Genomic DNA, 24,302 nt, shown 5'->3' with positions numbered 1-24,302 from the left:
TGAGTGAAAGAAACAGAAGGCTCTTCCCCTTTCCGGCCCCCTAGCCACGCCTCTGTTCCCATGATCCCCCAGTCTTCACTCAGTTGCTGGCAACTACTGGAGTGTTTTTTGGGAGCTCCACAGGCGTTAAAGGTATTGTGCTTCTGTGGGGATTGGCTCCTTCCCTATATTTATATAATTCTCTTCCTTCTCTTTAGTTTGGCTCTTCTCTCTAAGCGTTTAGGCGTTTGTTGTGTTTATTTTGAATAGCTTTTTTTCGCGCCCCTTTTTGTGTTGCTTTGCCTGGCGCTTCGGCGCAAGGCTCGTTCTACCAGCTGGTGGGGGGAGAGCGGAGCAGCTGCAGCCCGATTGAGCAGCCGGCAGGCTTTTTAGTCAAGCGGAAGCTTCTCCCCACGTGCGAGGCCGCCGCTACAATCAGCGACCTCCAGCTGGCCGGCGGGCTCGGCTCCCTCGCCCCACGATCGTCGGCGAGCTCCGGAGCGCGTGGGAAAGTCGCAGCGAGCGGCTTCGCGCTCATCAGCTGGGCGGCGGACTCGGAATCCCCGGCCGCCCACGCATCGCCGATCGAGCCGCCCGGCGCTAAGCATCTGACGGGCGCGAAGGACAGGAAGCGCCAGACATCGCAGCAGCCTTCCCCGGCAAGGGGAATCGCGGGGCATCTGGTCGGACCCTCGGGCCGCCAGTTTAAGACCTCGCCAGAGTCGGGCACAGCGGAGCCACGTGCCAGCGCCATATTGGTGGACCTGCGGGCCGCCATTTTGGACTGACTCTTCAACCGGCGCCCTTAGACACCAGCGGGCCGGCTGCAGACCCCCCCCCACGCCAATTAAGGGGGCGGAGCATCTTCCTCCTCTACCTCCTGAGGAGAAGATTTTACACACGTGGGGCTCTATTGCAGAGTCCTGCCATCTGGTGGCGGAGCACAGCATCAGGGGGTCTGCCCAACGCTCTCAAGCCTCAACAATGCCTCACTCCCCCCCTTCCTCAGATATGGAGCTAGAGCTTAGCCCCCCTCACAAGAGCAGTAAAGGGGGCAAGAAGAAATCCAAAAAGAGGCATTCGAGCGCCACCAGCAGAGCGGCCTCGGAAGGGGCCCTACCTTTCCAAGACAGAGATGCGTTAAGGAGGCATAACGCTCTCGAGAGACAATGGGAGAAGGCCCAGAGGACAGTCGCTGCAACACTATCCAGGGAGCCCGCGACTTTGGACCCAGTGCGTGCTTCCCCTAAGGGCAGGGACTTGGGGATCTCATCTGTATCCGACATCGCTGTGACCCCAAGAACTCCGGATGTGCCCAGGTCTGGCCACAGCACCCCTCGCCCGGAGGCAGGCACAGGGCTCGCAGCAGAGGCCTCACCGACCCTTCTCACTGCACAACATCATCGGGCCAGGGAGGCATCGAGCCCGCTGCCAAGTGCTGACCAGCACCCCCAGGGGGGGCCTGGGACGGCTTCCCCATTGGACTTCCAGGCCATGTTCTCAGCAGCACTCTCCTCCTTCTTTAGCACAACCCTGCAGCAGTCGTCCCAAGCTCCAGGCCAAGCCACCACGAGTCAGTCGCGGCGCCACCAACCCCAACCCCAGCCTCTCCCCAGACGAGGTCAGGACTCCTCTTCGGAAGAATCAGACCAAACAGAGGAGGGGCCTGAGGAGATGGAGCTATCAGAGGATGAGGGTCTAGCGCCCGACACACCGGCATTTACAGGCCTCTTCCGTCCGGCCTTGTTCAAGTCCCTGCTCCACAAGGCCCGACTTACAACCAACCTCGGGGTACCAGGGGACGTCACAACCGCCCCCCCACCGGCAGCGGGGCCGCACGACGCCCTCTTCAACCCATCAAAGCCGCAGAGGGATTTCATCCCGTGCCCTCAGCTGTTTGCGGAGGTCATCCAGAACCCCTGGGGACAACCAGCTTCCCTGGCCACACCCAGCAATCTGGACAGGAAGCTCTACTGCGCAGCCCCAGAGCTAGAGGACCTCCTAGCACTCCCTACCGTCGACCAGCCCGTGGCAGCATTGTCCTCTGGTGCCTTGATCACCACTGACCCTCTTGACTCTCTCAAGGCAGAGGAGAAGAGGATGGAGGGGGCCTTCCGAAAAGCACACCAGGCGGCGGGCTGGGCAATCAGAGCCGCGACGGCAACGTCATTCTTCAATCGTGCGTCGCTCATCTGGCTCCGGCACCTGCAGGACAGACTACCCCCGGAGGACACCAGGCTCCAGCAGGATATAAACAAGTTAATAGCCGCCACTGAATACTCAGCAGACAGTTCTCTAAACGCAGCCAAATTTGCCTCGAGGTCTCTCGCCTCAACCCTTTCGGCCAGAAGACTCTTCTGGCTCCGGCCCTGGAAGGCCGATGTCAAAGCAAAATGGAAATTGGTGGCTGCACCTTACAAAGCCCCAGAGCTCTTTGGCGCCGCACTGGAACCATTACTAGTGGAGGGGAAGGACAAGAGAAAGATCCTCCCATCGACCTACCGCCGCCAGGAACGCCGTTACACTCCTTACCCGCTACAACAGCCCTTTCGTACCAGCGCAGGACCCAGGGGGTCCTCTGCTCATCGTCCCCACTATCAGGGAGGAGACAGGTTCCAGGACCGGCAGCAGTTCCGAGACCGAGGGCGAAACCAGCAGCCAAGGCGAAACTTCCGTGGTGCCGGGCCGAAGCCAGCCAAACGGGGGAAGTGACTCCAGGCTCGCAGGCCCCATAGGGGGAAGGCTCATCCACTTCCACCAGCAATGGGCCAAATCAACCTCGGACTCCTGGGTAAGGCGTACGACTGGTTCGGGTCTCTCTATCGAATTTTCCGGTCAGCCGCCCCATCGATTTGTCCACTGTCCAATACCCCGCTCCGCAGAACAGCGGAACTTAATGTCCCAGGAGATAGAACACCTCCTAGAAGTCAATGCCATCGAAGCAGTGCCGCACGCCCAGAGGGGTTCCGGGTTCTACTCAACCCTCTTCCTAGTACCCAAGAACTCCGGGGGCTGGAGGGGCATACTAAATCTAAAGCGGCTAAACCTGTCGGTTCAATACCACAGGTTCAAAATGCACTCCCTAAAGTCCATCCTAGCGGGGGTGAGACGGGGCGACTTGCTCCAATCGGTCGACCTCCGGGAGGCCTATCTTCATGTGCCCATTCACCCGGGGCACAGGCAGTTCCTGAGATTCGAATTCGCGGGAACTCATTACCAGTACCGGGCGATGCCATTCGGACTCTCGTCAGCCCCCCGCACCTTTACCAAACTGGTGGCGGTGGTAGCGGCCAGGCTTCGAACCATCCCGATCCGGTTGCTCTGCTACCTGGACGACATCCTGATCCTGTCCTCCACCAGAGATCAGGCCACCGAAGACATGAGGAGAGTCCTGCAGGTCTTCCAGGATCACGGCTTTACCATAAACTTCGAAAAGAGCCATCTGCAGCCCACCACCAGACTACTTCATCTGGGGGCACTTATAGACTCAGCCAACGGTCAGGTTTACCTATCACCGGACAGAGTCCAGAGCATCCGCACTCTGATACAACAGGTCCTGTCGAGGAGGAGAGTTGCCCTGATCCGTCTTTCTTGCCTTCTCGGAAAGATGGTATCCTGCTTCGGCATCGTTCCGTGGGCACGCAGACATTCGAGACCTCTGCAGTGGTTTTTGCTCCCCTTTCAGAGGGCAGGCAGGGCCAACTCCAAACGGGCAGTACTCCTCACCCTTCAGGTCCGCCAGTCCCTCAGGTGGTGGACATCGCCTTCGCTTCTCAAGGGGTCCAGTTTCTTAGAGCCGGACCGACTGATCATCACCACCGACGCAAGTCTTCGAGGGTGGGGAGCCCACCTCCACAACCTGGTGGCACAGGGACAGTGGTCCCGGCGGGAGAGTCAGTGCAGCATCAATCTTCTGGAGCTTCGGGCGATCAGACTGGCCCTTCAGGAGTTCCATTCGACGGTGCGAGGACATCACGTTCTGATCCTGACCGACAACATCTCGGCCAAAGCGCACGTCAACAGAGAGGGGGGCACAAGGTCCCGCGCCCTGATGCGAGAGGCCACCGATCTCTTCAACTGGGCAGAGAACCACCTTCTTTCGATCAGGGCGGATCACATCTCGGGGGCGTCCAATGTCAGAGCAGACTGGCTCAGCAGAGAGACTATAGACCAAGCGGAATGGCAGCTCCATCCACAACTGTTCCGGGAGCTTGTCTCACGCTTCGGGAGCCCGGCAGTGGATCTCTTTGCAACCCCAGCCAACGCTCAGCTTCCCCGTTTCGTGTCGCGCTACCCGACACCTCTGGCAGAGGACCACGACGCGTTGCGCTGCAGGTGGCCCGAGGGTCTCCTGTACGCGTTCCCACCACTGCCTCTAATTCCCCGCCTCATCCGAAAACTGCTATCGGAGAAGGCCGACCTGCTCCTGGTAGCCCCGAACTGGCCCCGGCGGCCGTGGTACGCCGACCTAGTGGCGCTCTCCGTGGTCCAACCGTGGGTGATTCCACCACGGCGGCTCGTCCTTCGCCAGGGGGAGGTCACGCACCCAGAGCCCCAGTGGCTGCAATTAGCCGTCTGGCATTTGAACGCGTCATCCTAAAAAAGGACAACCTACCAGATGAGGTCGTGGCCACCATCCAAGCAGCTAGACGTCCGTCTACGACCCGCATTTACGAGGCGTCTTGGCAAGCGTTCTGTCGCTGGAGTACCCGACAACACACCGACCCGACGTCAGCAGAGGTTCGTGACATCCTGCAATTTCTTCAGGCTGGCCTTGACAGGGGCCTGACCCCCGCAACCTTACGAAGGCAGACAGCGGCCCTAGCAACGGTCATCACTTGCCCCCCGTACCAGTCTCTCGCGCACCACCCGCGCATCAAGGGGTTTCTACACGGGGCCACAAACCTTCGACCCCCGGCAGTGCATCGGTACCCATCATGGGACTTGTCCCTGGTTCTGCGGGCTTTGACTGGACCCCCCTTCGAACCCCTAAACTCAGCCTCTCTCAAGTACCTCTCGTTTAAGGTGACCTTCTTGCTGGCGATCACCTCGGCGAGAAGAGTCTCAGAGATAGCGGCCCTCTCAGTCCGCAAGGACTTATGCATATTTCGTGAATCCACGGTGACGCTACGCCTGGACCCGGCTTTCATCCCGAAGGTCAACTCGTGGTTTCATCGGGCCCAGGAACTCATCCTACCGGATTTCTGTCCTTCACCCCGAGATGCGAGGGAGGAGAGGTGGCACACGCTGGACGTCCGACGTGCTATCCGCATATACATCCGGCGGACCAAGCCCTTTCGCCGGACCGAGGGCCTCCTGGTTTCCTTTAGTCCGAGGTCCATGGGTCAGAAGGTATCACCAGCCACGGTCAGCAGATGGATTAAGGCCTGCATCGCTATGGCCTACGAGGCAAGCTCCAGGCCGGCACCGGGCAGAATCCTCCCACACTCTACCCGCAGTGCGGCCACGTCAGCGGCCTGGGCTACTCAAGCTTCGGTAGCGGACATCTGCAGGGCGGCGACCTGGTCGTCCCTCACGCCGTTCATCCGCCACTACAAGATCGATGTGTACAACTCCGCTGAGGCGGCTTTTGGCCGCAGAGTACTTCAGAAAGTGGTGTCGGAGGACAACGATGGAGACAGTCAGCATCCCGCCCAGGGGATTTGAGCTTGGGTATATCCCATGCATGGATAGTGGGAGCAGCGCACAGGAAAATGGACGTTGTCTTACCTGAACGTCCTTTTTCTGGGCGCTGCGTACACTATCCATAACCCTCCCTCTTGGGCTGACTGCTCACCTGGTGACTATTGATCTCCTTTGTTCCTGTTATCAAGTTGGTGTTAATAAAGTTGAGTTTGTTAAGGTTACTCTTAGTGGACTCCTTGTTAGCTGCGCCTTTCGTTCAGACTGGGGGATCATGGGAACAGAGGCGTGGCTAGGGGGCCGGAAAGGGGAAGAGCCTTCTGTTTCTTTCACTCAGTTGTTGCCAAATACTGAAGTATTAACCCATGCATGGATAGTGTACGCAGCGCCCAGAAAAAGGACGTTCAGGTAAGACAACGTCCATTTGCTGCTATTTTAGCAAAAATCTTATAATCTGTATTTAAAAGTGATATAGGCCTATAATTTTTTGGCTGGGTGTGGTCTTGCTCCTCCTTTGGAATCAGAGAGATATAAGATGTCCTCCAGGATGGCGGTACATCTCCTCCAGATTGCATGTTAGTAAATAATTCTTTGAGTGGTCCCACCATTTCTAACTGCAAATGTTTATAATGTTGTGGAATGGAAGGACTAAAAAACATTCCAAGGCCAGTCAGAGACAGTTTATTGCGCAAGGTTCAGAGCCAGATTTGTACCTGAAGCTTTGAACCAAGAAAGAACTCTGATACAATGGTTTTTATACATTTCTAAGACAAAGGATTCAGTGAGATCATACATTTTCCATATATGGTTAATCATGAGATCATACATCCGATTTTCCTTCTATGGTTACATATACTTGTTAATAAGTTCATCTAATTACTTAAAGCATTAATCTTAGTTTACAAAATTATCTTAGCCACACAACTTTTCTTAAGTGCTCTGAGTTGCTAATGGGAGAGTTACTACTGTCCTTGGGTAAGTTCATTGGATTAAGTAACTCTTTGTAACATATAGGTCTTTGTGTCATTCACAGTCAGGTCACTCAGATGTTTTTCCATATAGCAGTCCTTTCCTTGACATCTAGGTCTCAGCAGATATATTACCACTTAAAAGGGTTTAACTGTTTGTTAATGTAATTTCCAACAAGCACTTTCCTCTCTTATAATAATGTGAATAGATAGAGTCTCTCAGAGTTCATGTATCCAAGCACGTCTTCCCCTTATAATAATGTGAATAGAGAGGGTCCCCCAGAGCCCATATATCTGACTTTGTATGATTCCTATTTTATTCACATTATTTCTTTTATCTACATTATTCTTTATTTGCTCTTTACCTCAATAATAAGCAGCTGTCAAACCTTGAAAGTGGGTAAAGCTCCTGGGACGGATGGAAAGATGGTTTATTGAACAGAACCATAAAGAAAGGGCACAGTTCTGGTGCAGCTGAACCAATGGTTAAAGGAGTGGATGGGTCTTTATAGGTTGCTGTGACTTTGAAGTTGGAACTGTTCTGGGGGTGATGCAATGAAGGGGGCTTGTGTTCTGAAATTTAATTTTAATTTAATTTAATTAATTCAATTTATATGCCACCCCTCTCCGAAGACTCAGGTGTGTTGGACAATTCCTATTGTAGCTTAATGGCTTTCGTCCTGTGTCGGATCTTGGGTGAGGGGCTGCTTGTTCTAATCCTACCATTCTGCCTTTGTTAGCTCTGCTGCAAGGAGTTTCGAAATATCCTGTCTTGAATGGATTTCTGCCTGCAGTGTTTGCTTTGCTTATGAATAGAGCCATCTAGATAGTTGTCTTCCTCTTTCAATAAGGTCTTTAATCTCTTAAGTGCTGGCATCTGCTGTGGGCTATTAAGAAAGACTGGGGGGCTGCTTCCTGCCTCTAAAAACATGTTTCTCCAGTTCTCCTTTAGGAAAATATAATATCCTGCCTTTTTAATATTCCCTCAAAATATTTCATTCTTCTGGGGGCGGGGGGGGGGGGGCTTTCCACAGGGCTGTACCCATTCAATCTGGAAAATGTTTCACCTGATTGCCAAAATGTAGCATACAAAGACCAATCCACTTTGTTCTGTTGAAGCAGTCCGTTTAGCTAACAAGGAGTGATGGGAGTTGTGGTTCAATTTGCTTGGAGGACATCTGGTTGGAGAAGGCTGCTCTCACCCTTCAGCTGTGGCACAAATAAATAAAGGGCGATTTCTTCAGTGGCCAGCTTCATCTCAGAATGGCTGAGATTTGGGGTTAAATCAGGATCCAACTGTGTGCCAACCCAGATTCCTGCGGAGAGTCAAACCAGATGTGACAGGACATCCGTGCCTTCACCTCTTTCCTGTCAGTTCATTTAGAAATTTTGAAAGACAAGCCTCCGAAGGAGACTGGAGAAACGGTGGATAAGAGAAGGACTACTAGACTCTTTAACAGATTAACAGAGTTGGAAGGGACCTTGTAGGTCATCTAGTCCAACCACCCGCTCAAGCAGGAGACCCTACATCATTTCTGACAAATGGCAGTTCAGTCTCTTCTTGAAAGCCTCCAGTGATGAAGCTCCCATAACTTCTGAAGGCAACTTTTGTTCCATGGGTTGATTGCTCTCACTGTCACAAAATCCCTCCTTATTTCTAGGTTGAATCTCTCCCTGATCAGTTTCCATCTATGATTTCTTGTCTGGCCTTTGGGTGCTTTGGAAAATAGCTTGACCCCTTCCTCTCTGTGGCAGCCCCCCAAATATTGGAAGATGCTATTATGTCTCCCCTGGTCCTTCTCTTCACTAGACTAGCCAGGCCCAGTTCCTGCAACCGTTCATTGCATGTTTTAGCCTCCAGTCCCCTCATCATCCTGGTTGCTCTGCCTCTCCACTTTGCTGTTTTCAGGATCGATGTTGGGCTGAGTGGGAAAAATCCCCTTACATGTTTTTTCCCTGCAAGTTCTGCTTCCTTTGGTGAAAAAAAGAGAAGACATTCCTGTCACAATTTATCTCAAAAATAGGTTTGCTGAGAAATTCTCCTGGATTGGATGCTCTGTTCTTGCACTAATTTAGCATGTGGGAATGAATAGCAATAGCAATAGACTTACATACCACTTTACAGTGTTTTACAGCCGTCTCTAAGTGGTTTACAGAGTCAGCCTCTTGCCCCCAATAATCGGGGTCCTCATTTTACCCACCTCGGAAGGCTGGAAGGCTGAGTCAGCCTTGAGTCTGGTGAGATTCGATCTGCCAAATTGCAGGCAACCGGCAGGCAGCAGAAGTAGCCTGCCAAAGCAGTGGTGGGATTCAACTGGTGTAACTACTCGCTTCGCTCGCACGCACACCAAACATGAGGTCTGCATGCATGCAGTGCTTTTGAAAACATCTCTAAAACTTACTGGTGTTTGGTGTGCCAAACACACACTCTGCGCACACGCAGTACATTTGAAAACAGCTCTAAAACTTACCTTCTACTGCAGCCCTGGTTAGTAAAAAAACAGCTAAGGCGTGGCAATCCGTTCTGCCGTGCCTATCAGCTGGGCTTCAAACAAAGGAAATACAGGTCTGTATAGTGCAGGGACAGATGGGCGGGCCCAGCTGATCACTGGAGCAAACCAGTTCGCTCTCAACTGATCGTCGGAGCTAACGGTTCGCCTGAACCGGCTGAATCCCACCCCTGGATCAAAGCCAAATACCTTATCTTTAAAAAAATCAAAACCATCCTGCCAAAAAAATTCAGCTCTGTTGCAGGAGGAAGGCAGGTGTCCATCCGGTGTCCCCCTCCCTTCCCTTCTCCATGGCTGTGGGGGCAATGGAGGGGACCTTTCCAAGCAAGACAACTGTTGGGGAGGGAGATTCCATTGAGGGTTATACAGATAGTCCTTGACTTACAACCACAACTGAGACCAGAATTTCCGCTCCCATTTCCACGGCTGGCTGCGGAATTCTGGGAATTGAAGTCCGCAAGTCTTAAGGTTGCCAGGTTTCGAGGCCCCTGCTGTAGATTGGCTGAAGAAAAGGATAGGGGGTGGGGTGGGGGGGCGGCGGCTGGATTTTAATAGAAATAGCCAATTGTGATTTGCACTACATTCGTATGTGTTTGTTGGCTTGCTGAGGTTCAGAGTTTCGTGAATCACAAATGGCTGCATGGAAACAACATCAGTCTCCATTTTCATTCTGCCAATCAAATCTGCAGGCTGGAAGCCCACCTGACCGACTCTCAGTATCCGAAGTCTTGAAGGACTGATATGGATCTAATTTCAGGGTGGACTGTTCCAGAGAAGAGGGGAAGGCCAATTGAGGGTGGGGAGGAGAGTTCCATATTAGATTCTCATAGGTAGGCAGACCAGGAGTAACTAATCCTGAAGTTATCCAGCTCCTGAGAGCCCTTGTAGTACAGGTGGTCCAGGACCACAATTAAAGCCCAAATTCTGTTTGTTGCTAAGCAAAATAGCTCTTGCCCCATTGTGACAAATTTTCTTGCTGCCATTGTTAGGTGCAGTCGTTCAGTTAGTAACATGGGATTAAACCTGAATCTCTTCCTTCTTGTCTGACACTTTCGTAACTCAAAAAGAAATAAACTCAAGGGTTGAGCTCTTGAGGGGTACCATTATTTGAGGTTGTTTCAGGCTACGGACATTAACAAACTTAACACTGGACATTCACCAAATAAGCTACGTGTCAGCACTTCAAGCTGCATTTACTCTAGTGCTGACATAAGAAGGAGAAGCGGAGGCATCTGGAAAGGGACGTTTGACTTTACACCTACTTATTTTCCCTGGAGATAATATCCCCTAGGAGATGGATGGGAGGGGGGAAATTCCTTTGAGCTGGAACAGTAGATTAGGAGTAGAGTGACTTGGAAGATGGCCAATGAGTGCAGAGGAGTGGGGAAAGGAAAAGGAGGGTTTTGGGTCAGGAAGTCAGTGTTGGCTACGATGGAGTCGGAGTTAGAATGTTGTGCTTAATAAATGCTTTCATCAAAGACTTTGTTTGAAATGCAATTTATTTGAGATGACCTTGAAACCTGACAGATAGCCAACACTCCTTTCCAAGCCAAACTGGCTGACCTCCAGATCTCCAGCTCCCTGCTAGATGTATGGAGTGAGTGGTTGGGCGTAGCGGTTAGCTAGAAGCCAAGAGACTATGCATTCTAGTCTCATCTTGGGCATGAAGCCAGTTAGGTGACCTTGACTTTCTCCAAGCCTAGGAAGGAGGTGACAAAACACTTCTGAAAATCTTGACAAAAAGACCGCAGGGACTTGTCCAGTTGGTTTCTAAGAATTGGACATGATTGAACAGAAGGGTAGGGGGGAAGGCTAATGCATTTGTTGACCTGACCCAAATTATGCAATCGTGAGGAACAACTTCTCTTCGATGCTTGGGGACAGTGAAATCCGACCCAAAGGTTATTATCCAATCTCCCCCCCCCCAAAAAAGTCCTGATTTTTCTGAGCTGAGAAACTGGACATTGGAAATCCTCGACTGACAACAGTTCATTTAGTGACCGTTCAAAGTTAGAACAGCACTGGAAAAAAAAGTGACGTAGGACCCTTTTTTCACACTTAGCAACTGTTGCAGCATCTCCATCGTCATCTGGTTAAAATTCAGATGTTTCATATTTATGACGGTGGCAGTGTCCTTGGGGGGCGGGGGTGTCACGTGATTTGCTTTTGCAGCCGTCTGACCAGCAAAGTCAATGAGGAATCCAGATTCGCTGAACAATAACCATGTTACTAACTTAACCGATGCAAGGATTCGTGTAAAGAACTGTGGCGAGAAATGTCCTAAAATGGGGCACTTAACCAATATTTCATTTCATAATATAAATTTTGGGCTCAGTTATGATCAATGGTGGGATTCAGCCGGTTCGGGAGAAATTGCTGGCTGGCCCTGCCCCTTCCAGGAGTCCCCACATGCCTCATTTTGGCTCTCAGGTAAGTGCAGGGAGGCCTACTAGGCCCAAAACGGGGCACGGGGGTGGCGCGTTCCACACCCCACCCCCATGTGGCCTGTTTTTGCTCCCAGGGGTTGCAGGAGGCCGAGTGCTGCCTGTCACACACCCTGGCCACGCCCACCATGGCCACACCCACCCAGCCGGTCATTAGGGCAGAGAACCGGTTGTTAAATTATTTGAATCCCACCACTGGTTATGATCCTAACTCAAGAACTAAATGTATTGGGTAACCCCATTGGAATGAACCCCGAGGAAGAATCGTAAGATGTAGCATCAACCAATTAAGTCTGTGAATCAGCGTTGTAGGTGAAATTCCGATTTCCAGCAGTTGAACTGCATCTGACCTACACCAAGATTTAGTTAGGCAGGAAACGGCTACTGTAAAAACAAATGCAAGCTGCTTGCAAACCTCTGTGGTTTTTCAAGATTTGTTCGGGCTGGCAGGAATGCCTTCTGCACGGAACTGCGGTTGGTGCATAGTTAGTGTGGCTTATGATGCTGCTGCATTTCTTTAACCAGAAAATATGCTTTGAAATATGGGGTTTCCAATATGACTGTAACACTTGAAGCAAGCTGCATCTTCTTAGAAGATAAAAAGCAAAGAAAAAAAACCCAAACTAGCCTTTTAAATTGGTGTGCTCGTTCGTAAAATTAACCTGAACAGCTGCCAAAAAATTAAATAAATAAAAATCTAGTTTTTAATTTAAGGAGGAAGTTTTGAACTTGCTTATTTGTCATCGGAGTCCGTGAGAGCGTTTTCGAATTTGAATCTGGACTTGTTGACTGAATTTTGCTTGCGGTCGCTTTTTTTTTTTTAAACGGGTAGAGAGGAGCACCGGGGGGATGTTTCTAGCATTTTAATTAAGTGTTTTAAATTCACTGCCTTGTATTGATGTTAATCCAAGGCTGAGTGGTTTTAAACAGCGGCAGCCAAAAGATTTACAAATGATGAAAATTGCCTGTAGCTGAGCAACAGATTTAAATTCAGGGGTTTTTTTTTTGAGAACATGAGGTAATGTTGCAGCCTGAAAGTTGGAAGCGCCCGTCATCTAAACTCTGGATGAAATTCTAGCAACGTAGAATCATAAAAACAACATGAAAAATACTAGAAGCTCCATCCTGGAAAGCTGGGTTTGAAATTCCTTCTGCATTTCTGGTCCTGGAGATTCTTGGCTGACCAGTTCAGGTTATTTATGTTCCATATTTATTTTTGTTGCATTTTCTGCCAAGAATCCTGGGGACAGTTGTTTTTAGCATAGCACATAGAATCATAGGGATAGAAGGAACTTTAGAGCAGGGGTGAAATCCAGCAGGTTCTGACAGGTTCTGGAGAATTGGTAGCGGAAATTTTGAGCAGTTCGGAGAACCGATAGCGGAAATTTTGAGTAGTTACCCTGTTTCTCTGAAAATAAGACCTTCCCTGATAATAAACCTAATCCGGCTTTTGAGTGCATGTGCTAAAATAAGCCTCCCCCAAAAAATAAGCCCTCCCCAAATAATAAGACCTCCCAGAAAATAAGGCCAAGTACTTATTTCGGGCTTCAAAAAAATATAAGACAGGGTCATCTTTTCTGGGAAACACGGTAGGAGAACCGGCAAATACCACCTCTGGCTAGCCGTAGAGTAGGGTGAGAACGTAGATCTTGCAGTATCCTTCCCCTGCCACGCCCCCCCAAGCCACACCCACAGAACCGGTAATAAAAAAATTTGGATTTCACCACTGCCTTAGAGGTCTTCTAATCCAACCCCCTGCTCAAGGCAAAAGACCTTATGTCATCTCACTCAAATGTGGGATGGCACATTTGTGACACATTTGTCCACATTTGTTAGTGGACAACCAGCTAAATATGAGCCAACAGTGTGCAGTGGCAGCCAAAAAAAAGCCAATGCAATCCTAAATTGCATTTACAGAGGGATACAATCAAGATCAAGGGAGGTACTAATGCCACTCTATAAATGGCTAAATTGACCAATTTGGGTTAAAGGAAAGAATCAAAACCCTCGGTGGTGCAGTGGACTAAAGTGCTGTTAAGTGCTAGCACTAAGCTGCCAGCTGCCTGCAATTAGTGCAAGTTCGAATCTCACCAGGCTCAGGGTTGACTCAGCCTTCCATCCTTTCGAGGTAGGTAAATTGAGGACCCGGATTGTGGGGGCAATAAGCCAGCTTTGTATAGAACAACACCGCTTGGGGGAGCCAAAAGCCTAAGCAGGTATATACAAAAAAGTATGCAGGCTATTGCTATAATGCATTGTAAGCCGCCCTGAGTCTATGGAGAAGGGCGGCATATAAATTGAACTAATAAATAAATAAATAAATAAATAAATAAATAAATAAATAAATAAATAAATAAATGTACCTTTGTTTCCACGTGGAGACCGTTTCTGAACTTTGTTCTTGAAGTGGGGAAAAAAATGAAACTTTGATTTGGGGTTTTGCGGATGAGATTGATATGTTTTTTTTTTTTTTTTAATAGAAATGGCTAGTTTATATTATGGAAAAACAAAATGTTGTGGTTTGATGTTAATGCTTCTTTTTTTTTTTACCGCAACCGAGGGAGTCAGACGTCAACATTTCTTTTCTCCTCACTTTTCTCTCCCCCTACCCCAGTGGTGGGATTCAAATAATTTAACAACTAGTTCTCTGACCAGCTGGGTAGGCGTGGCTCAGTAGTCATGTGGCCATGTGGGCATGGCCAACTCAACGTCACGTCAATGGGCGCTTCGCCTTAGCTGTTTCAATGTAATAAGGGTTAACCAGAGAGGCAGTTTCTGTAAACAAGGCAATAAAGATTAAGCTAGAAACAACACCAGAATGTTTCCTTCCTGCCTTCCTTACAGGATTAGCCCTGTAAAGTGGAAAAAAAACAATATAATATTTCTTCCAACAACCGGCTCTCCGAACTGCTTAGAAAGTTAACAACCGGTTCTCCCGAATAGGTGCGAACTGGCTGAATCCCACCACTGCCTACCCCCACCCCCACTGTGTCTTCCTATTTACTTTTGTATTTTGTATTTTACCTCATAACCTAATGTTAAACATGGAAATACGTTTTCAAAACTAACTCTCATCCAGCTGAATGAGCAGGAACAGAATCAGTGGAAAATATTCAGCACAGCAGGGGCATTAATCTCCTTTTGACTTTTTCTTCCAAATCATAAGAGGGCCCAGATGAGAAACAGTGGGTGGAAGATAGCAGAATAATAAGATTATTAAAGAAAGATCCAACCAGGAAGGAAGGAAAACGTTTTCTGACTGGTGAGAACAATTAATCAATGGAACAACTTGCCTCCCAGAGTTCTGGGTGCTCCATCACTGGAGGTTTTCAAGAACAGGCTGAACCACCATTTGTGTCAGCTGTTTGCTTGTGCTTCGCTGCTCTGCAGTGACAGCCTGGCATGAACGATGGGGAGGAATGAAGAGCGGAAGGCTTGGGGAAACGAATTTCCTGCATTTCCTGAGACGATGCCTCAAGGTTACCAAGCAGAAAGAAAAAGGGGAGCTGCATAACAAACTGCAGTTGGATTGACCGTTATGAAAACTTCTTACCTGAAACTGATTGGTGATACTGGGGTGGGCAGTGAGAGACAGTGAAGGGAGGGAGAAGTAGAACTTGGGTATTTTGGCACGCGATTCTCAGTTCTGGCTTTGCAATGCTGCAACACCTGTGCTCTCTAATAAAGCTATGTCTTTCAGGGGCGGGTTTCAAAACCCGTCACTACCGGTTCGCTTGTGGGTGCTCGCGCGTGTGCACAACACTTCTGTGCATGCATAGAAGCGTTTGGGCGGATGGACGGAGCCTCCCGCCACCGCTGCTACTAATTCGCCTGATCCGGTAGCAACCCACCACTGATGCCTTTCTCAATGAGCCAAGGATTGTTTTTACTTAGTGATACAAATTGTGGGCAAGTCCGACAATTTAACAGATTAACAGAGTTGGAAGGGACCTTGTAGGTCATCTAGTCCAACCCCCCACACAAGCAGGAGACCCTACACCATTTCTGACACATGGCAGTCCAGTCTTTTCTTGAAAGCCTCCAGTGATGAAGCTCCCACAGCTTCCGAAGTCAACTTCTGTTCCATGGGTTGATTGTTCTCACTGTCAGAAAATTCCTCCTTATTTCCAGGTTGAATCTCTCCTTGATCAGTTTCCACCCATTATTCTTTGTCTGGCCTTTGGGTGCTTTGGAAAATAGGTTGACCCCCCCTCCTCTCTGTAGCAGCCCCTCAAATATTGGGACACTGCTATCCTGTCTCTCCTGGACCTTCTCTTCACTAGACTAGCCATGCCCGGTTAACCGTTCTTCATAATGTTTTAGCCTCCAGTCCCTTAATCATCCTGGTTGCTCTTCTCTGCACTTTTTCTAGAGTCTCAACATCTTTTATACAGTGTGGTGACCAAAACTGGATGCAGTACACTAGGTGTGGTCTGGTTTGGTTCATTTGTAGTTCAAGCTTTGGCCAAAGACAAGACAGAAATGTTTCAGTAACCAGCTGAAGCTTAGAAAATTGCAACCAGAGACATATTTGGCCACAAATGCACCATTGACTGATTCGTTGGTTTTGCAAACCAGACTCTTGAGATCTAAAAGCTTCCTAGAGGTGTGTTTTTTAAGAGAAGAGTCCATGTTTTGCTGGTCTTCCATGCTAAAATTATTGAGGAGGTTTCCAGGGAGGTAATTTTGCCTATTTCTCTTTCCAGGTCATTAGTTGGAGGCGAGAAGATACATTCATTTTGTGACTGAAGAAAAATCCTATTGAATACAATGGCCCTGATGCTGCTCAATCGGCACGCAACATGGGCACTGCAGCAGAGTTCCAAGATATTTGCAGGAGGTGAGTGGGACAGGAAAAAAAAGTTTATATATCTATACACAGTATCTATACAGGTTGTCCTCGACTTACGAGGCCAAAATTTCTGCTGTTAAGTGAGACGGTTATTGATTGTGTTTTGCCCCATTTTACAACCTTATGTTCTGACCAAGGCTTCCCCAGCAGCACGAAGCCGAGTCCTCATCCCGATAAACCCCTTTTATTTAATTTACAGTGAATTCCTCTCCACAGTCTTTCAAGATGGTTCACAATTACCGACCTTTATCAGGCTTGGAGAGTAGCCAGGCCGATATCTTACAGATGCCGCAATACTTGGCAAGAATGCAGGAATGAACTAATTGTCTCCTGTAAACTCCACTCTCCTTTCGCTCCTCTTTTATTCCCTCTGGGAGGGGCCCTTTACTGTCCACCTGTGGCCTTACTCCCAAGTCGACCCTTGTTCTTCAGCTGTTCCTTTTGTCTGGCAACTCTGCGCATGCGCACACTGGGAACAGGCTCCAGCTGTTTGTCTGCCTCTCTGATGTCTGACTCCAAAGGCAGCTGATAACTGGCATCCGGCCCTGGCCCTCTCTCTGCCTCCAACACAGACCCCTCATCAGAGCCTTCCCCAGACTCCAGGACTGGCCCATGTTCCTCCTCAGTCTCCTCACTGTCCAAATCTGCTGCCAGATCCACTGGCCACTGGCGGGCCACAGCACCTTACTTGCCACAGTTGTTAAGTGAATCACTGCAGTTGTTAAGTTAGTAACTTAACACGGTTAAGTGAATCTGTTGTTAAGTGAATCGGCTTTCCCTATTGGCTTTGCTCGTCAGAAGGTTGCAAAACGGGATCACATGACCCCAGGACATTGCAACCGTCATAAATATGAGTCAGTTGCTAAGCACCTGAACTTTGATCACGTGACTGTGGGGATGCTGCAACGGTCATAAGTGTGAAAATCGATCATGTCACTTTTACAGTGCCGCTGTCACTTTAAGCAGTCACTAAACGAATTGTTGTAAGTTAAGAATTACCTGTATATTCATATATCTATAGCTATATATCGATATCGATAGATGATAGATAGCTAGATGTTTAGTTAAAAGATAAAACTCCAAAAACAAAAAGTTTTTACAGAAGTAAAATATGTCAGGGTAATGATGATTTAATAGCTGACCAACTGCTGTAATACTGTAATTCTGTAACGATAATGCAATGGTAGTAATGAGTCAACAGGGTTATTTGACTCTTCACAATGTTAAGAGACTGTATTATAAGAGTGGTTTGTTGGGGCCTTCTCTCTCTCGGTGTGTGCTTCTGTGCTATAGCTGATGATTGATTGCCTAACTTTGCCTAGTACATGTATGTATATATTCCTTGTATAAAAAGGTAAAGGTTCCCCTCGCACATATGTGCTAGTCATTCCCGACTCTAGGGGGCGGTGCTCATTTTCATTTCAAAGGCGAAGAGCCAGCACTGTCCGAAGACGTCTCTGTGGTCATGTGGCCGGCATGACTTAAGGCCAAAAGCGCACGGAACACTGTTCCCTTCCCACCAAAGGTGGTCCCTATTTTTCTACTTGCATTTTTGAAGTGCTTTCGAACTGCTAGGTTGGCAGAAGCTGGGACAAGTAACGGGAGCTCAACCCGTTACGCGGCACTACGGATTCGAACAGCTGAACTGCCGACCTTTCGATTGACAAACCAGCGTCTTGGCCACTGAGCCACCGTGTCCCTATTCCTTGTATATAAACCACTATTTGAAAGAGAAACCCGTTTACTGTATTTTGCTCCTGGGTTGTCTCAAAATAGTCACACTGTACACACTCTGACAAAATAAATTCAAACAAGATATTTTAAAATGTGCATTAAAAAAAGGGCACAGAAACATATTCAGTCAAAATAGAGCTAGAAGGGACCTTGGAGGTCTTCTAGTCTACCCCTCTGCTCAAGCAGGATACCCTCTACCATTTCAGACAAGTGACTATCCAGTCTCTTCTTAAAAGAGAGGGGCTTCTCAGGGTGCCGTCGGCCAAACAGTGTCGACTGGCGGCCCCCAGGGGGAGAGCCTTCTCTGTGGGGGCACCTACCATCTGGAACGAGCTCCCCCCAGAGATACGGAGGATCCCGGACCTGCGCACGTTTCGTCGTGCTCTCAAAACTTTTTTATTTCAGCAGGCTGGCCTGGCCTAACTCTCCTCTTTTAAATTTTTTAATTCGTTTGATTTTATAAATTGGGTGTTTTAATCTGTGTTTCGGCCAAAATATTTAATAATTTTAAGGGATTTTTAATATTTGTATTATCTGTATTTTATCTTGGCTGTTCACCGCCCTGAGTCCTCCGGGAGTAGGGCGGTATAGAAATTTGATTAATAAATAAATAAATAAAAGCCTCCAGTGATGGAGCAGCCACAATGTCTGAAGGCCACTGGTTAATTGTTCTCACTGTTAGGAAGTTTCTCCTTAATTCTCCTTGATTAGTTTCCATCCATTGTTTCTTCACTTGTTTATATATACATATATATATAATTAAGCGTTTTTCTGTCAAAGCACCTGATCTACCCCAATATGGGAGGGAGCATCCTGCTTCCCTTTCGCCTTTCAGCTCCAATCCATGAGCCCTCAAGCAGTCACATTCGCGACAAACCATTTTATACCAAATTTATATATTATATTAATTATATTAATCTCTCCCCTGGCTCAAGCTGTTAAAGGGAGGAGGACTTGTGGTTCAGAGGTTAATACAGTTGCCTAATATGCAGGTAACCCAAGTTCGAATCCGAGTAAGGGTATGGCTAGCTGATGAGAGTTAAATAGCTTGAAATAGATCTATACTAGTCTCCCTTTATTTTCTTTATCAGCAAATATAAATTTGGTACATATATATAATATATATATAAGAAAGCTTTTTAAAGTTTTCATAGCCTAGCACACTTATTTTCTAAACTGTACTGTGGGAAAGACCTTGGGGTTTTTTAAGAAGAAAGCTATTAGAAGAAACCTTGCACGAATGAAAGAATTGGATGTTTTTTTTTCCTGTTCAATGACCCAAAGGTGCTTTTTTCAAAAGGAAACTGGACTTTGTTTTTTTTCCCCCCTTGAAGACGTTTCGCTTCTCATCCAAGAAGCTTCTTCAGCTCTGAAGAAGAGAGCATCAGAGGTTGATTTAGACCTGATTTAGACCTCTATAATAACGGAGTTCTATAATTACTTATTATAGACTAGTGTTTCTCAACCTTAGCAATTTTGAAATGTGTGAACTTCAACAAATGCTGGCTAGGGAATTCTAGGAGTTGAAGTTCACACATTTTAAAGCTTGAGAAACACTGCCTTAGACTCTAAATCACAGTGGGACACCTGGCCCCGTTCAGCCAGACTTCTGTTCTCTGAATATATGAATAGCTATCTTGGCAGAGGGTTGAGGCCAACATGAAATAAACACCCTTGGATGTTGCAATTCGTGGGCCATCAAGGGAAAATGTCATATGTGGTCCTAAAAAGCATATAGCAGTAGCTATAAATATGGGAGTCCATGGAACACCCACAGTGCCCCAGAACGAAATGGAAATAAATCAGCTTAATTTATTTTTGTACCACTCAAAAGGAGCCCTGGACAAAAACTTTCCATAAGAACAGTTAGCTGACACAATCAGCAATAAAAACCATCTGGCATCAACCTGATTCAAATACGGGAATAAAATAAAGTATATTATGCACCAATAAGATTTTGGGAGATTCCAGGTGAGATAAATAAAAAAAAAACAGAATAACAGATTTGGGTGGGACCTTGGAGCTAGTCCAGCCCTCTGCTTAAGCCCGAGGCCCTATTTCAGACAAGTGGCTGTCCAGCAGGGGTGAAATTAAAAAAATTCCCCTACCAGTTCTGTGGGCGTGGCTTGTTGGGGGGGAGGTCATGTGACTGGGTGGGCGTGGCCAACTCGACATCACTCACATGGAGGGGCTCATCACTGGCCCCTCCCCCCCAGCCACTCCTTGTCGCGAACGGCAGGAAAATGGGGAGGGGAATATTCCTGCCTACCATCCTTCCCTCAGTCTGTGCTGAGATTGAGGAATGGATGACAGGCAGGAAAATCCCCTTCCTCATTTTTCTGCCTTTCACAAAAACGGCTCCATTCCAGCTGCTCCCCCCATCCCCCTCCATCCTGGGGCTACCTTAAAGGGACAGGCAGCAGCAGCTCCATTTTGAATGGAGGGAGAAAAGTTAGCATTCTCTCTGCTGCATTTAACATTGAAATCTGTGGAAGAGAGAAGGCTAACTTTTCTCCCTCCATTCAGAACGGAGTTGCTGCTCCCTTTATGGTTCCCTCCTGGGCCCCTCCCTCATGGGGCTACCTTAAAGGGACAGGCTGCAGCAGTTTGGTTCTGAATGGAGGGAGAAAAGTTAGCATTCTCTCTGCTGCATTTAACCTTGAATTCTGTGGCAGAGAGAAGGCTAACTTTTCTCCCCCCATTCAGAACGGAGTTGCTGCTCCCTTTATGGTTCCCTCTTGGCCCCCTCCCACTTGGGGACTACCTTAAAGGGACAGACTGCAGCAGCTCCCTTGTGAATGGAGGGAGAAAAGTTAGCATTCTCTCTGCTGCATTTAACCTTGAATTCTGTGGAATATCGAGTGGCCGGAAGAGGTGAGCAGCGACCGGCCGAACATGGGTGGGGCCAAGGAGGGGTAATTACTACCGGTTCAGCGAACTGATGCCCATAATCCCTAGTGCTTCACCTGAACTGGTCCGAACCAGTAGGATTTCTCTCCTGCTGTCCAGCCTCTTTTTAAAAGCCTCCAGTGATGGAGCACCCACGATTTCTGGAGGCCATCTGTTCCACTGGTTAATTGTCCTCACTATTAGGAAGTTTCTCCTTAATTCCATGTTGCTTCTGTCCTTGATTAGCTTCCATCCTTGCTTTCTAGTGCATTGGGAAGATTGTCTGTCTCTCTGTCTCTCTGTCTATTGTCTGTCTGTCATCCATGCATCCATCCATCTATCTATCTAGCTAATCTGTCTCTCTGTCTATTGTCTGTCTGTCAGTCTGTCATCCATGCATCCATCTATCTAGCTAATCTGTCTCTCTAATCTTATCTATCTATCATCTGTCTATGATCTATCATCTCTCTTTCCCTCTCTCTCTCTCTCTCTCTCTCTCTCTCTCTCTCTCTCTCTGTATATATATATATATCTCCATCCATCCATCCATCCATCCATCCATCCATCTCTATTTGTATAACATCTATCATCTATCTATCATCTATCTATCATCTATCTATCTATTTATCTATCTATCTATCTATCGTTTCTATAGCTGCCCATCTCAATCAATGACTCTGGGCTGCTTAAAGTTTTAAAAAATTGTAGATTATGAAATATGCCTTCTATACATCCTCTGTCTACCTCCTTTCTGAGCCCCGTTCTGATCATTTTAACAGAAGCTACAGAAGACATAACAACCATTGCATTGTTTCCAACACTTTTAGGTGACTCCCCAAAATGGTTGTCTCGAAGCATGGCCTTGCCTGCCCCAGATCCTTCGCGTTTCAAAATCCTTCAAGGAGAGATCCAGTTTACTCTTCCCCTTGGCTAGCTAGCCTTCATTGCACATCTGAATGATTGGGTAGCTTCTCTCGGGGGGGGGGCACGATCTTTCTTCAGCTCCCTGTAGCTGTTCTGCCTTGCGCCCAAGGAATGTGTGCAGCATTGTATAAGGAGCTCCGGTTCGGTTCCCCTGGGATGGTTACGGTTCATTGCACAGTTTTAGATAATCATGATTATTTTGGTGTGAGTATCCCCGTGCTAGGGAAAGCATTACTCTGAGTGGGCGCCAGTCTCCTGCATCTTGTTTGCCCTCAGTCACATCTGACGTTATCCTGGAAACGTTTTATAAATAAAGTTCATGTTCCCAGGCTGTGTGTTAAGAGCTGTTTACTTGCTGAGAAAGTTCCTGACCGATGGTTGCTCTTCTAACTGTTCAAATGACCGAGCACATTTGGCTGATGATGCAATTTCCTGGAAAAATCCCACAAATTTTCTCCTCTTCCTTATTTTCCTGGGGGTGAAGGGGGCATTTGGTCGTCTTCTTTTACTTTAAGGGCATTCGATTTGATAGCCATAAAATGTATCAAAAAAGAATTGTGTATGTAATATTAAAAAGAAACCTACCTATAGGTCAGAGATCAGCAACCTTAAACACCCAAAGAGCCACAAAGGTCCTAACTGGAAGCCCCCCGTTCAATTCTGGAGCCAACTGGAAATCTGGTTCCCCCCACCATAGTATAATGGTATTATACATACCATAGGATGATGGTATAAATTTGACCTTACAAGTTTTGAAAATGTAGGATTTTTTTTTTTTTTTTTGGACTGCAACAAAAAGATGCTGGCTATATATCGACTTTGGAAATTTAATGGATTAAGGGACCAACAAGATTTAAAACTATATCTTTGACTTAATTAGAAGAAATTTTCTCATGAGAAAATGGCCATTGTTTTGATACTTTTACGATAAGGAGACCTTGGATGAAGAAGAAGAGGCTAGAGGATGAAGTAAGTGGAGCAGAAATTTATAATACAAGTTTTTGAATATTTTGTTTTTTACCAAGCTTCTCTTGACAAGATGGACAGAACAGGTTGCAGTGAAGTTATAAAGCAAGAACAAGGGTCAATGCATGTTTACGAAATCACTCTGAAATGTAACACAAATGGAACTGAGGGATGATTTGAGAAGTTGCACAGATACTGAACCAAGAAACTGATTTGTCGGTTTTTTATTGAATATACAAAAGAGCTCTCTAACATTTTGGAGAACTTTATTAGAAGTCACAAGTCATAAACTTACTGGATTTAAATAAATCTCTTAAAGCTTTGAAAGATCCTTACCTTGAAACAGATGAAGAGAAATTTAGCTTTGGGGTTTTATTTGAGAGGATTAAAGAATATTTTTTGAAAACTCAGGGAAGGAATACAAGGTTGGTTTATTTGATCAGGACTAAACAAAGAAAATAATGATCTCTGGTTGTCCTTACCAGACTTTTGCTAACAAAAATGATTAATAAAACATTTGGATGTTTTTTTTTTAGTCAAGATATGAGCTATGGGGAGAAGAGAGTATATGGTGTATTTAGGAAGGGTGATAAACTATTAAAATGGTTTATACTTCTTGGGATGAAGGGAAAAAGTAGTTCTTTTTTATTTTTCTATTTTCTTTTGTATTTTTCTGTTTACATTTTTGTAGCCTGTATTAGCTTTTATTTTCATGTATAATTATTAATACAATTATTTGGGGAAAAGAGAACGAATTGGGTTTCAATCTGTAATCATGTCTTAAAGATCAGAAGCATTTAAGAACAGCTAGTGTGAGGGGATCTGTTAATATCCCAAGTTATTTTTATATACCATTCATCAAGTATATATCTTGCAATGCTATACTCTCCAGGTACATACAGAAGTCCCTTCTTGGATGTCCTTCCTAGAGTCACTTTTTTGATTCATTTTTTTGTTTCTTTGTTTGCAGGACTCCGAGGTATCAGCCAAGTGGCAGCTAAAATTGACATGGAATTTGACTATGATGGGCCACTGATGAAGACGGAAGTCCCTGGGCCAAGATCCAGGGTAAGTCAAGATGAGGATGTCCATTCTTAATACTCCTCCACCCCACTATCACTATCTCCAATTTTTTTTGGGTCGTGGTGGGGGTAGAATACAAGAGATTGAACACTCCTTGAAAGTCCTTCCTTGACTTTGTGGTTGGATTTTAATTCCTCTTTTTAAATAACTTTATTAGATTTTCAAATAAAGAAATAAAAACAAACACAAACTAATGATTAAAGTAAAAGAAAGAGAGAAGCAAAGCAAAGCCAGAAGTGGAGAAAGAAAACGACGGAAAAACAAGTATAAACAAGTATAAACGATTTCCGACTTTCGTTTACAGCAGACA

General features: G+C 46.9%; 1 protein-coding gene across 1 annotated transcript in view; it reads left to right on the top strand.

The window, feature by feature from the left end:
* The window catches only part of ABAT (4-aminobutyrate aminotransferase), a 79,834-nt gene that overhangs the window by 20,430 nt on the left and 35,102 nt on the right, over positions 1-24,302 (top strand). Inside the window, exons 2-3 of the mRNA XM_070954841.1 lie at positions 16,251-16,384; positions 23,880-23,977. Coding sequence (XP_070810942.1) covers positions 16,315-16,384; positions 23,880-23,977 — 168 coding nt within the window. The 5' untranslated portion in view covers positions 16,251-16,314. The remainder of the gene's footprint in view (positions 1-16,250; positions 16,385-23,879; positions 23,978-24,302) is intronic.

This window comes from Pituophis catenifer, unplaced genomic scaffold (genome assembly GCF_029215685.1).
Source record: "Pituophis catenifer annectens isolate HBS135680 unplaced genomic scaffold, rPitCat1.0.hap2 SCAF_16, whole genome shotgun sequence".
In the NCBI taxonomy this organism is placed as follows: Eukaryota; Metazoa; Chordata; class Lepidosauria; order Squamata; family Colubridae; genus Pituophis; species Pituophis catenifer.
This window is presented reverse-complemented; position numbering and strand designations above follow the sequence as displayed.